General features: G+C 32.6%; 1 protein-coding gene across 2 annotated transcripts in view; it reads right to left on the reverse strand.

The window, feature by feature from the left end:
- STPG2 (sperm tail PG-rich repeat containing 2) overlaps window positions 1-12985 on the reverse strand; it is a 582130-nt gene that overhangs the window by 313796 nt on the left and 255349 nt on the right. For both annotated transcript variants that reach the window (XM_032332948.1, XM_032332947.1), the window contains exon 12: window positions 5083-5242. In XM_032332948.1, the coding sequence (XP_032188839.1) occupies window positions 5083-5242 (160 nt within the window). The remainder of the gene's footprint in view (window positions 1-5082; window positions 5243-12985) is intronic.

The raw sequence follows: 12985 nt of genomic DNA on the forward strand, positions 1-12985 counted from the left end.
TGAAAAATGATCTATACTTTCAACATAAAGTAAGTCTCAATACCTTTTATGTTCGGCCTTCAAATATTGTCTTACATGCCACACACGGTGTGGAATCTTCCATTCATTTAAAAATAAAAATCATGCTTTGAGCTTCAATTGTTTTTCTTCATTTAAAAACTTTAAATAAGTTTTATTTACTATAAAGCAATGTACATTCATTTAGAGGAAACAAACAAAAGCAAAACAAAATCTTTAACAAACTAAAGGAGGTTACTTACATATTATTTTTCAGTGAGGCCTCTCTGATAACATTCTTTGAAACTAGGGACATGTGGGTGGCTCGGTGGGTTAAGACTCTGCCTTCGGCTCAGGTCATGATCTCGGGATCCTGGGATTGAGCCCCATATTGGGCTCTCTGCTCGGCAGGGAGCCTGTTTCCCCCCTCTCTGTGCCTGCCTCTCTGCCTACTTGTGATCTCTTGCTCTGTCAAATAAATAAATAAACAAAATCTTAAAAAAAAAAAAATTCTTTGAAACTATACTCAACCCATTCTGAACTCCATCTTCCTTCTCTCTCTCATCTTTCTTCATAGCATTTATAACCACCTGGTATTCATTCTTTTTTCTTTCTTCTTTTCTCTCTTTGTTTATTTTTTCTTTGCTTTCATCTATCAATCTATTGATCTATTTCTTCTATTCTATTAAATGTCTCCTATACCTCAAATTAAGCTCTATGAAACAATAATGTTTATATTTTGTTCAAGGCCCTGGAATAGTGGTGAATACAAAAAAGACTGAATGCATATTTATTAAATGACCCTCAGTGCATATTTGTGAAATGATTAATCAAATAAATCTTATCTTATTACCAGGTTTAAATATATATACCATGTTTAAAATTTTCATAGGACTCCATCCATTTGATGTATGAGAATTAACTAAACCCCATTCTTCTTTCATTTAGTACATTTTTAAACTTTCATTACTAGTGTTCTTTGGTGAACTTCCTTGATACTTAAATTTGGGGTATACCATTAATTATTTCCCTAGGGTAATCCCAAAAATTGGATTTGGGGGTTAAATGGCATATATATTTGAACATTCTGCCAGCCTGCCCTTGAGAATCACTGATCTCAACTTATACTTCCACCACATTGTATGAGACCCCCCAGTTCTCTACACTCAATATTTTCATTCATTTTCTTTTTAAATTTGCTGAGAATTTCCCTCCTCTAAATGTCCAAAAACAGGTCAATATAAGCAATAAAGAAATGTTTAAGACCTTTTCCACTTAGCTAAAATTTTACTTAACCTGAGCTGGATCAATCACAAAATCATTTACATACTTATGAATTAAAACTTGATGCAATAAGAGTAGATTCCTTTATAATGTGATGCACCTCATTTAATAATCTCTTCATTAAATTTTTCTAATGTGTTTTCATTGGTTATACAACATTAATGGTCTAACCTATACTGATTGCAAATATACTATTTCCCTCCTTAATTTAGACTAATGAAAATGAATTTTACATTTATATTTATACTATTCATTTATGAATAAAACAAAATTATTTCTATGATGTTAGTAAAAGTTCTAAAACAATTTGAAATAACTATATCGACATAAATGTTGAGTGACTGAATGAATGCTCCATAAATTGATAAATCCCATAAGCCTATTACCCGTTTATCAACCAAACTCGTAACTCATAATTTATCATTTGCAACCTCATTTCTTAACACTGTAACTACAAATGCAAAATATCCAGTAATCAATTTTAATTTGCCAATTATTCTATTTATGGGTAGAAAGATAACAATATACATGTTAAGTTCTATAAGGCAAAATACTGAATTTTTAGTAATATTATGACTCGAGGAATGAACATGCCTACCATGCTCTATAAATTGATTCCATTTTACAGTCTTATTTATGTGTATATGTATATACACACATAACACAAAATAATTTTATCTGATTTATAAAATATTTGATGTATAACTGAAAAAGGTCCTTCCCATTAGTATTAAGGTAAAATAAAATTACCAATGTTTAAATGACAATAGGATTAAAAAATATTTTTTAAAAGTTTTTATTTAAATTCAAGTTATTAACATACAATGTAATACTAGCTTTAGGTGTACCATTTAGTGACTTAACCACACACATCTCCCATGCTCGTCATGATAGGTGCACTCCTTAATCCTCATCACCTATTTAATCCATCCCCATGCAAACCTCATTTCTTAATCTTCTCTCTGGTAACCAACAATTTGTTTTCTATAGTTAAGAGTCTGTCTCTTGGTTTGCATGTGTCTTTTTTTGCCCCCTATGATAATTTGTTTCTTAAACTCCACATATGAGTGAAATCATATGGTATTTGCCTTTCTCTAACTGGCTCATTTCACTTTGCATAATACTATCTCCATACACACCCATTGCAAATGGCAAGATTTTGTTCTTTTTTATAGCTAATATTCCACTGTATGTAAGTACGTATATAGAAATAGAGATAGAGATGATAGATAGATGATACAGAGATAAGATAGAGATAGAGAGAGATAGAGATAGAGATAGAAATAGAGATAGAGATAGAGATATATCACAGCTTCTATATCCATTTATCAGTCAATGGACATTTGCGCTCTCTCCATAATTTAATTGCAGATAACATTGCTATAAACATTGGGGTGTATGTATACCTTCAAATTAGCATTTTTGTATTCTTTGGGTAAATACATGGTAATGCAATTGCTGGATTATAAGGTAATTCTGTTTTTGACTTTTTGTAGAACTTCCATACTATTTTCCAGAGTGGCTGCATCAGTCTGCATACCCACTAATAATATAAGAGGGTTCCCCTTTCTCCACATCCTCATCAACATCTGTTGTTTCTTGAAAAAAACACTTCTCTCTTAATTTAATTCTAAGATATGATATGAAAGGATATTATTCATAGGATAAAAATTGATACAAAGCATATAACCAACAGAATTACTATCCCTGTATCTTCTGATTATATGCCAATGATTTTTTTTTTAAATCACAAGACTTATCATATTAAGATAGATGGTATTCCCAGCAAAAGTTAGATGGTATTAAGAATTATAAACAGAAATGGGCTATTCTCATTTTAGAACAGACCATATTACTATGCATAAACTAAAAAGAATCAAGAATTCTTTGTTATACTTTTAATAAAAAACCTAGCTTAAGTAAAAATCAATTAAAAATGAGGAATCTATTTAGAGAGTTGATAATACCACACTTGAATATCTTTTCCTTGACTGGATCAGTGTAAGAGAATTAGGACAAATGGATGTTAATTTTCAATTACCAGAATGAAGCACGGATCTTAATTGAATTGGCCCTGGTCACCTACTAAATCTATATTCAAGACATGTTTTCAAGATGGTATATCTTAAATAGTAGATTAATTTAAAAAATATGAACAATTCTAATTACTATAATATCTGCACATGTCAGATGAAATCAAATTTTATACATCATAGTATCAGGTAGTACCTTCAAAAATCAATTTTTTTCTGATAAAATTTTATACTTCTAAGGAGCTTCAGAGCTTCTGAAAATGACTTTGAAATATGGTCTTATTAATCTCAAGAGAGCCAAGTGGGTGGCAAATATTTTCTGAATTTTGTAAAATAGAAACTAATATAACCATTAGTCAATTTACTTGCCCTATGTCAAATCCTGAAACAACGAAAAGTCGCAGTGCCGATCCTGTCACCTAACTGAAACTCCTATACCTTCCAACTACAACAATTTTTATGGAACAGAGCAGTAAAGGCAGAAAGAAAAAAAATAATCTTCAGAAAATATGAAGTTCAACATAATTTATTTCAAGAGACCCTTAAGTGGGTATTTATTTATTATTTGATTGTGCTTGGTGATGGTGAACATAGTAATATCAGAACTTGAAAGAATTAATTTCCCTGCACCACTTCTGCTAAAATCTGACAAAATCAGCAATGGTACAGTAACTCAAGAGAAGAAAAAGAAAATTTTAAAAAGTTAAATTTTGATGTATAACAGACCTTTAACTGGGCAATATACTTGATTATTGAAAGACAATGAGAAACAAAGTAAGCCTCTATGGATCACAGGCTCTCTGAGTATTCTCATTTGCTGACATGTTTTTCATCAGAAACCCTTGGATGAGTTTCTCCATTTTGTTTCATTTTTTTCTTTTAATACCCTCAGAAAGAGCCATTACAACAGTTTGGTTGTTTGGTGGAAATATATTTCAAAATTATTGTTGAAACTATTGTTCCTATTTTCTATCTAGTTTTCCTGTGTGAAATAATACAGTTAACTGATTTAACCTCATTACCAAGGAAAGTTAATGCATTCATTTTTAGTCTAAGAATAGTATTACTAGCAGCTGAACTAATCCCAATTTTAAAAATCAAAATTGTTTTTGGAATTTTATTTCCCCCCAAAAACGTTTATTTTTTTCTTACATGGATGTTTTCTTGATTGTTGAGAAAAATTAAAATAATGCCATGAGAATAACATGGTATATGTATTGAATATGACTTTACAAATCATAGGCTGATTGCCTTTCTCCTCTAACAATTCTAGCATATTAAGAATTTTGGGTTTTTCCCTAATAGAAAATGACTTTACTAACTTTAAGTTAAAACTCATAAGATGGTCTTTGATAAAATTGAGAGTCATAAAACTCCAAACAAATCTTACAGTTGAAAAAAGAATCTAAAATCTTTCAGGGAATAAGCAGATATCTTTTTTTTAATTTTTTATTTATTTTCAGCATAACAGTATTCATTATTTTTGCACCACACCCAGCGCTCCATGCAATCCATGCCCTCTATAATACCCACCACCTGGTACCCCGACCTCCCACCCCCTGTCCCTTCAAAACCCTCAGATTGTTTTTCAGAGTCTATAGTCTCTCATGGTTCACCTTCCCTTTGGAAGCAGATATCTTTTTTATCCTATATATTTAAAAGAGACATGGTAAATATAAAGGTATGTTTATAATTGTCTATTTTTACATGGAAACCTTAGTTTTGTTTTGTTTTTTCTCAAAGCTTTAAAATAACAGTCTGTACTTACCTGGCCCATCAGTCCTTTTCTGCAGGCACCGTGGAGTTGTGCTAAGAAAGGAGGCATGTTTCAGTTTAGCCACAAAAGTACGAGGCGGCATGTATTTATGTTGAACTTGGGACATTTCATATGATTTTTGAACATCATAGCTGCCAGGTGCTGGAATATCCTGAAAAGAATTCCAATGGATGAGCATTAACATGTCTTACATGGAAAATACATAAAACCATGTAGCACAGATGTTCACACTAAGCAATGGCATAAATGGAAAAATGTGAAAATTCTCTTAATTAATTAAAAAAAATTAAAAGACTATTCTTAAATTTATACCCTTCTTATAAGACTGTAAATTTGCTTGTCAAAACTTAAGGTAAAATAAACAGAATTATGAAATTTAGGACCATATTCTTTAAAAAAAACCTTTCATATTATAGATCAAACTTTCATTTTCAAATGTTATAATGAAAATCAAATTTCATACAGGAATGAAAATGATTATTTTCATAAGAAGCAATACTATCACTACTATACTGTTCTATGTGAGCACACTTTACTCATTCTAAAAATGAGACTGCTTATTTCATTTTTAATAGATTCCAATTAAGTTGAAAGCCTTCCCCTTTATCATTTATAGTTGTTTATATGCTCTACAGTTATATTAACATTTTTAATCAACATAAGTCACATGGAAATTAATAACTATAATAATAATTCTAAACTCAATTAAATATAAAATATCATATATTTGTTGCACAATTAATGCCTATAAACTATTAACTAATTATTTCAATGAAAAACTTTTTAACTCATTTTCCTTAAATTATTTTAAAATATGACATATTCTTTTTTTTTTTTTTTTTTTTTTTTTTTTTTTTAAAGATTTTATTTATTTATTTGTCAGAGAGAGAGAGAGAGCAAGAGCGAGCACAGGCAGAGTGGCAGGCAGAGTCAGAGGGAGAAGCAGGCTCCCTGCAGAGCAAGGAGCCCGATGTGGGACTCGATCCCAGGACGCTGGGATCATGACCTGAGCCGAAGGCAGCTGCTTAACCAACTGAGCCACCCAGGCGTCCCTAAAATATGACATATTCTATGCAATGTATCTATTCATCTCTATTATGTATAAAAAAACAACTTCTCGAGTTTCAGTGTTTTTCCAGTAGGCAGGACACTTACATGGCTAATGGTGTAGACTCCAGCTCTAGACTCGGGTTTCAAATATCTGCTCCTTACTTTTTTAGGGACCCTAGGCAAGCCACTTAAACTGTGGGATTCTTACTTTCCTCATTTGTAAGTGGAGAAAATAAGAGTATTTATATCATATGTCATAAGGGTTGTTATGAGAAATAAATGAGTTAAAACAGTAAAATACTTACATTTGTACCTAATTCCATAAAAGCAATAGATAATCTTACTATTCTACAAAAGTTAATTTCAATAAAAAAAAAATAATAAACAATGAAATTCAGGGTTTGGGCTAATGGGGAAGTATTTTAATGTTTCAAGTAAGTCAAATTTGGATACTGAAAAATCATACTTTTAAAGTCCATCAAGGAGCCATACTTTATAAAACATACTTTCTCTTGTTTCTCATGCATTTATTTCCTTCAAGCATATGCCAACAACATTATCTTCTATTTCCAAAGAATCATTAAATATGGTATGTATATTGGGGAGGAAATTCTTATATGAAAACCCACATTTCTGCTTTAAGTTCCATGTCAAAGAGCAAATACCACACTCTGTAAGTCAACCAAAATATGTCAGCAGTTGTTTGTTTGCCAGCATCAACAGAATATTTAGTAAGGGTAGGCTGAAGATAAACAATACCAGTAGTAGCTCCAAAGATGACTTCTGGATCTTTTGGGGCTGCTTCTGTGGTGTGTGAAGGCAAAGTGGGAGAGAGTGCCAAAGCATAAAGAAATCTTGCGTGCACACAATAGACTCAGAGTGTTTAGGGAAGCTTTGCAAAGCTCCTGATTGTACCTACTATATATTTTAATTTTCTCATCTGAAGCTATCATTGTTATGGCTTCTGTAACACCCTGCCTGGCATCACCACCCATTCCTTTTTTCCAGTCTCTAGCCTGTATATGATTGATGGCTTTGGCTGCTGCCATATAGAAACCTCTTTATTACTTTTTTAATGCCTTGAAGCAAAGATAAGAAACTTCATAAGTGATCAGTTTTCTTAAAAAACAGTATGTTCCCACCAAGGAAAATTCATCAAACTGGTTATCATAAATTTCAACAGATTCAATGTGTCCTCTACCAAGTGTAGATATAGTACATTTGTTCATGATTGTCTCTTCCTATAGCATATCCATTCTTCTCTGAAAACATATTCCCCACTTTTGTCCTTTTTCAATGCTTCTAAGCTCCTCTTACTCATATTCAATTCTCATTTTATCTAAGAGACTGATATTTCAAGTCAATTTCCTAGACAAATTGTTACTAAGACAAATCTGGAACACTGTTTAAGAGCAATAATTTAAACAATACCTACAGATGGTACTCTAAACACCATTTCAGGAAAAAACAGTATGTAGGAAAAAAAAGTATGTAGAGGTAAGATCATCAGATCTCTGTGGGTGATCCTTTATATACATCACAGAAAATAAGAAAGGTACACAGGCACACGATGAGTGGATATGACAGACATTTCTCATGCTTTTTTTTTTTTTAATCTAGTTATTTGTATCCTTTGCCTTTGTTTAGAAAATTTCACATACTTTGCAGCAGATATGAGTCCTGGCACAAAAACTAAAAATGACTGATTCACATCCTCCTGGTTTAGTTTTTTTTTTTTTTTTTTTAAAGATTTTATTTATTTATTTGACAGAGAGAGATCACAAGTAGGCAGAGAGGCAGGCATAGAGAGAGAGAGGAGGAAGCAGGCTCCCTGCTGAGCAGAGAGCCCGATGCGGGACTCGATCCCAGGACCCTGAGATCATGACCTGAGCCGAAGGCAGCGGCTTAACCACTGAGCCACCCAGGCGCCCCTGGTTTAGTTTTTTAGCTAGAACGTGAATCTAGGTCATAGATTTAAAAGACAGCCTTTGAACTGGTAGCCAGTTTTTCAAAGAAACACAGAGCATTAAAAATTCCATACTTTTGAGGGGCTGGCAGTGCTAGAAGCCATGTCCAGCTTCCAGGGGCAACAAGAGCAAGTAGAAACTGAAGGAAAATGTGATAAAATGCCTGATGAAATAAAAGCTAAGCCTCAACGCAAATTAAAGGTAAATCTAAGGTATCCTGATTTCATCTGGAAAATCCAGGCCCTATCAAAATATGACATAATCATAGAATTAAAATAATTGATTATGTAAAAGTATTAGAATGGTATCTGACACATAATAAGCATTAGTGTTTCCTTCTACTGCCATCATTATTGTTATTAGCATTATTAATTCTATTAGGTGTGAAACTATGTGTAATCCTGTGATATCTTCCTTGCCTGGAGAGATGTCAACTGGCTATTTAAAAGAAAAGCTTCTAGTATTTTAAGCCCTAAACAAACAACAATGAAAAGTAGTTAAGTTGTTGGGAATCACATAAAGACAGTATCCCAGGCAGTTTAAAAAAAAAAAATCACTGGTTTCAACCAACCTCAAAGGAAAACACGTCATCCCGTTTATGTTTTAGAAAAACCATTTCACATACTTTGTGATTTTATTCAATTCTGTCAACCAAGTTGAAGGCCCTACAAAATTTCCCATGCCCAAATAAAAGCCTCTTCAAGAAACTTAAACTTGAACGGGGTAGGAAGCTAAAGAGTAAAGCTGAATACTTTGAAGGGTGGAACTTGAAGGAAGAAATTAAATAGACCCTCAGGCCTTCAACCCCAAACTCAAAAGAGTGACTCAGAGCCACAAAGGCAGAGTAGAATCTTAATCTTATGGTACTTATCAGGTAAATTATCACTAGAAGGATGAGCCCACAGCAATACACAACAGATCTGACAGCATTTTATATAAGTAAAATGTTAGAAAGCATAATATAATAAAGACCACTAACTATGCTTTGGCTAAAATAAATTTTCATTACATTTTTTGCATAAATTGTTCTGGATGTTATTTCATGCCTAAGTGTATTCCAGTCTAAAATTTCATTTTAAAATCCCAAATATATAATTATTAAAAAAATCACTGGAATTTCTTTTATAGTGAAGCTTATCAATTAAGAAGACTTCAATGAAACTTTCAATCAAAGCTTTGAATCAAAATCTTTAGTCAAATATATATACATGTTTATATATATTTGACTAAAGATTTTGATATAGATATATAGATATATATAGTAAAAAAAATTACAGGCCATAAGTGTAGTGAAATTTTTCTGAATGTGCTAAAAACTTTGATTAAAGGAATTTATACAATGGAATATTACTTAGGCATCAAAAAGAATGAAATCTTGTCATCCAACAATGTGGATAGAACTAGAGGATATTATGTAAATGAAATAAGTCAGTCAAAGAAAGACAAATACCAGATGATTTCACTCATATATGGAATTTAAGAAACAAAGCAAATAAACATGGGGAGGGGGTAAAAATAAAATAAGATGAAATTGAGAGGGAAGCAAACCATAAGAGATTGAACTATAGAAAACAAACTGAGGGTTGCTGGAGGGGAGATGCGTGGGGGGATGGGGTAACTGGATGATGGGCTTTGAGGAGGGCACTTGATGTAAGGAGCACTTAGTATTATATGCAACTGATGAATCACTAAATTCTACCTCTGAAACTAGTAAAAATAAGATAAAAATAAAACTTCAACAAAAACAAAACAAAACAAGCAATTTACCAATATGCTTATCCAAGTTGCTTAATTTCAGATTTATAGAGAAGAAAGGCATTTCAAATGATGATCAAATTATCTGCCTGTCACAAATTATAATTATGAACATGTAGAGTTACCCTTGCCATTTTTCAGCTTTGTTAACATTCATCATCTTGAACACATACACTTTTAAATATTTAACTTAGGAAAGAATAAGTGTTATTTTAGAACAAAAATATTTTACTACAAATATAAAATTATACTGTTAAATGTAAGTGACAGGCAAAAATAGAAAATACTGATTTTATTGTCAATAATCTCCTGACACACTAGAAAAGACTTTTACCCTAACACTGTTTTAAAAAAGGAACTAAACATGTCAGCTATACCATGATACTTCAAGATTCAGTAAAGAATAATAAAAAGTGCTGGCAATAAGTAGACAATAAAACCATTGATTTCACCTAATTTCTCCATCATACAATTCATACCTGAATCACAAATTTCTAGTTATTTGCTGACATTTTTGTTTCATTATCCTCAGAATGCCTTAAAATAAAACCCCTTTATCTTTCCTTCCCCAACCTCACCTACCTACAATAATTCCTTATTTAACCAGCTCTGAAAATAGAAAGCTGCATTCATTTTTCTTCACCTTCCTCTCCCATATCTAAAAATCATTAGTTATACTTATTGTAACTTCTCTCACTTTATCCCTTTCTTGTCTTAACTACCAAAAAAATCCTGCTATGGGCCCTAAAATATACCTGACAACTGTACTATCTCTTTAAACTTTAGGTCTTCAATCTTAAACTATCAGCATCACAGTGGCAAAGAAGTTATACTAAAGCACGACCAACTTCTGCTGGAAAAGTATATTGGTTCCTGAGTACTATGGAAAAAATTTTCAGAACATTCTCTTTGGCACTAAAATCCTTTTTAAATTTGGAAGTAAGGGCGCCTAGGTGGCTCAGTTGGTTAAGCGACAGTCTTCAACTCAGGTCATGATCCTGGAGTCCCAGGATCAAGTCCCACATCAGGCTCCCAGCTCCATGGGGAGTCTCTTTCTCCCTCTGACCTTCTCTCCTCTCATTCTCTCTCTCACTCTCTCTCTCTCAAATGGATAAATAAAATATTTTAAAAGATAAAATAAAATAAATAAATTTGGAGGCAAACTTAACAATTATAAAACCCAGTTCAAGCAGAGCCTCTTCTTCCATTCTTGATCACCGTAGCTACAAATGATATCCTTCACTTTTCAATTCTTCTGTTACCTATTGTATAAATACAATTACTTGTATAAATACATAAACATATGTATACGTATATTTATTTGTACAGACATAAACATATAAATAACTCATTAAACAAATATATTTATTTGAATATTTATTTCTTTCTTCATCAAAATAAGAGGAGGGAGAGGACTTATAGCTCTCTGATGTTTCCTCAGATAAGATTTTATTTGCCTTCTGTATTTGCAGGCAAATTTTTCTTTTATTCCCTCAGTGAAAGAAAGTGGACATTAAGAGTCCAGGAGCATAGGAGCTCCACAATAGCATTGGACATGTAGGCCCTTCCATGCTTTCTCTTGCAACGTTCTTATATTGTAGCCCCCATTCTTATGTTCCCAAGATATGCACCATAGCTCTAGCCATAACATTCTCATCTCAGAAATGGAGAAAGAACAAAAGGTCAAAAAAAAAATGTGTATAACAACTGAACAACCTTCTCTGAAGAACCTTCCCAATCTGATAACTTTTACTTCCTTTTCATTAATTAAAACTATTCAAATAACTACCCTATAACTATAAAGCAACCTGAAAAAAGTAGTCGTTTTAGCTAGGTACATTGTTCTTCAAATAAAATTAGGTTCTGTTAGTAAAGAAGAAAAAGAGACTAGATAGGGCATTCGTAACTAATCATCTCAGTCATAACTTTTCTCTGCCTTTGAGGGTTATAAAATTGTAAAATAATTAACTCACTTCTAGTATATTATCCCGGATATTAGACTATCTCTCTCAAAAGTTATTTTGACCGAAGATTTATGGGCTTTGTTCTCTAACTCTTGCTGAACCTCTGGGTCTCAACTTTCCCTCAATCCATTAGTTCTATCAGGTTTCCAGTGATACTCTTTCATAACATACCACTCTCGGTTTTGCAGTAGTAGTTATACTTGCAATTAAATAAGTCTTCAATTATTGTTTAATATCATCATCCCCATAGGTATGTGCAGTTCTTGAAGGCTAAGAAAGTATTATTTCAAGTGATCACTGATCTTCAGTGATGACAAGTGCATTCCACACAGTAAGTGATCAATGAATATTTTTTTAAAGATTTTATTTATTTGAGAGAGAGAGAGAGCATGAGCAGAGGGGAGGCATAGGGAGAGGAGAAGCAGACTCTCCCCTAAGCAGGGAGCCCAATGTAGGGCTTGATTCCTAGACCCTGGAATCATGACCTGAATTGAAGGCACATGCTTAGCCAACTAAGCCACTCAAGAGCCCCATCAATGAATATTTCTTAATCAAAGAGTAAATATATGAGCTAATGAAAGAGTGAATAAATCTATCACTGTCTGTCTGCCTTGAAGCCTCCCCTCCCATATTTGGTCTTATCACTGAGCTGCCCCATAACAGTAGGGCTGACACAATGACTTGGAAGTATTTTCAACGCGCTTAGTGCTTAAATTTATCTCACATATAAGCAGTCCTGTATTAAATGTGTGCTGGGTAAAGACCATTCAAGTACGGTTTTCCCTAAAGATGCTCCATTTCTTATAAAAATAGGTGTAATTTGTAATCCCAGCAATGATGTAGAAGTATGGATATGTCCATTCATACTGATCAAGGACTAAAATAAAATCGTTAGGTAGTTAAATTTGATTAATATTTTATGATGCATTTCCTTCTCTTTGCTATAAAAAAAGAAGACTTTTACTTTTGATGCTTGAGCTTTTCATGACTACCTTTGACATTGGTTTTATAGAAAAAAATGTATATCTCAGCAGATTAGAGTAAAACCCATGAACAGAAATGGTCTGGGTAACCTTTCTTTTCCTGTAAATGCTGATTATACTAAGGTAGGAAAAAAAAAAGTGAGATTATTGCCAGTTATAATAGCTCTAATTGATA

Source organism: Mustela erminea, chromosome 2, assembly GCF_009829155.1.
Source record: "Mustela erminea isolate mMusErm1 chromosome 2, mMusErm1.Pri, whole genome shotgun sequence".
In the NCBI taxonomy this organism is placed as follows: Eukaryota; Metazoa; Chordata; class Mammalia; order Carnivora; family Mustelidae; genus Mustela; species Mustela erminea.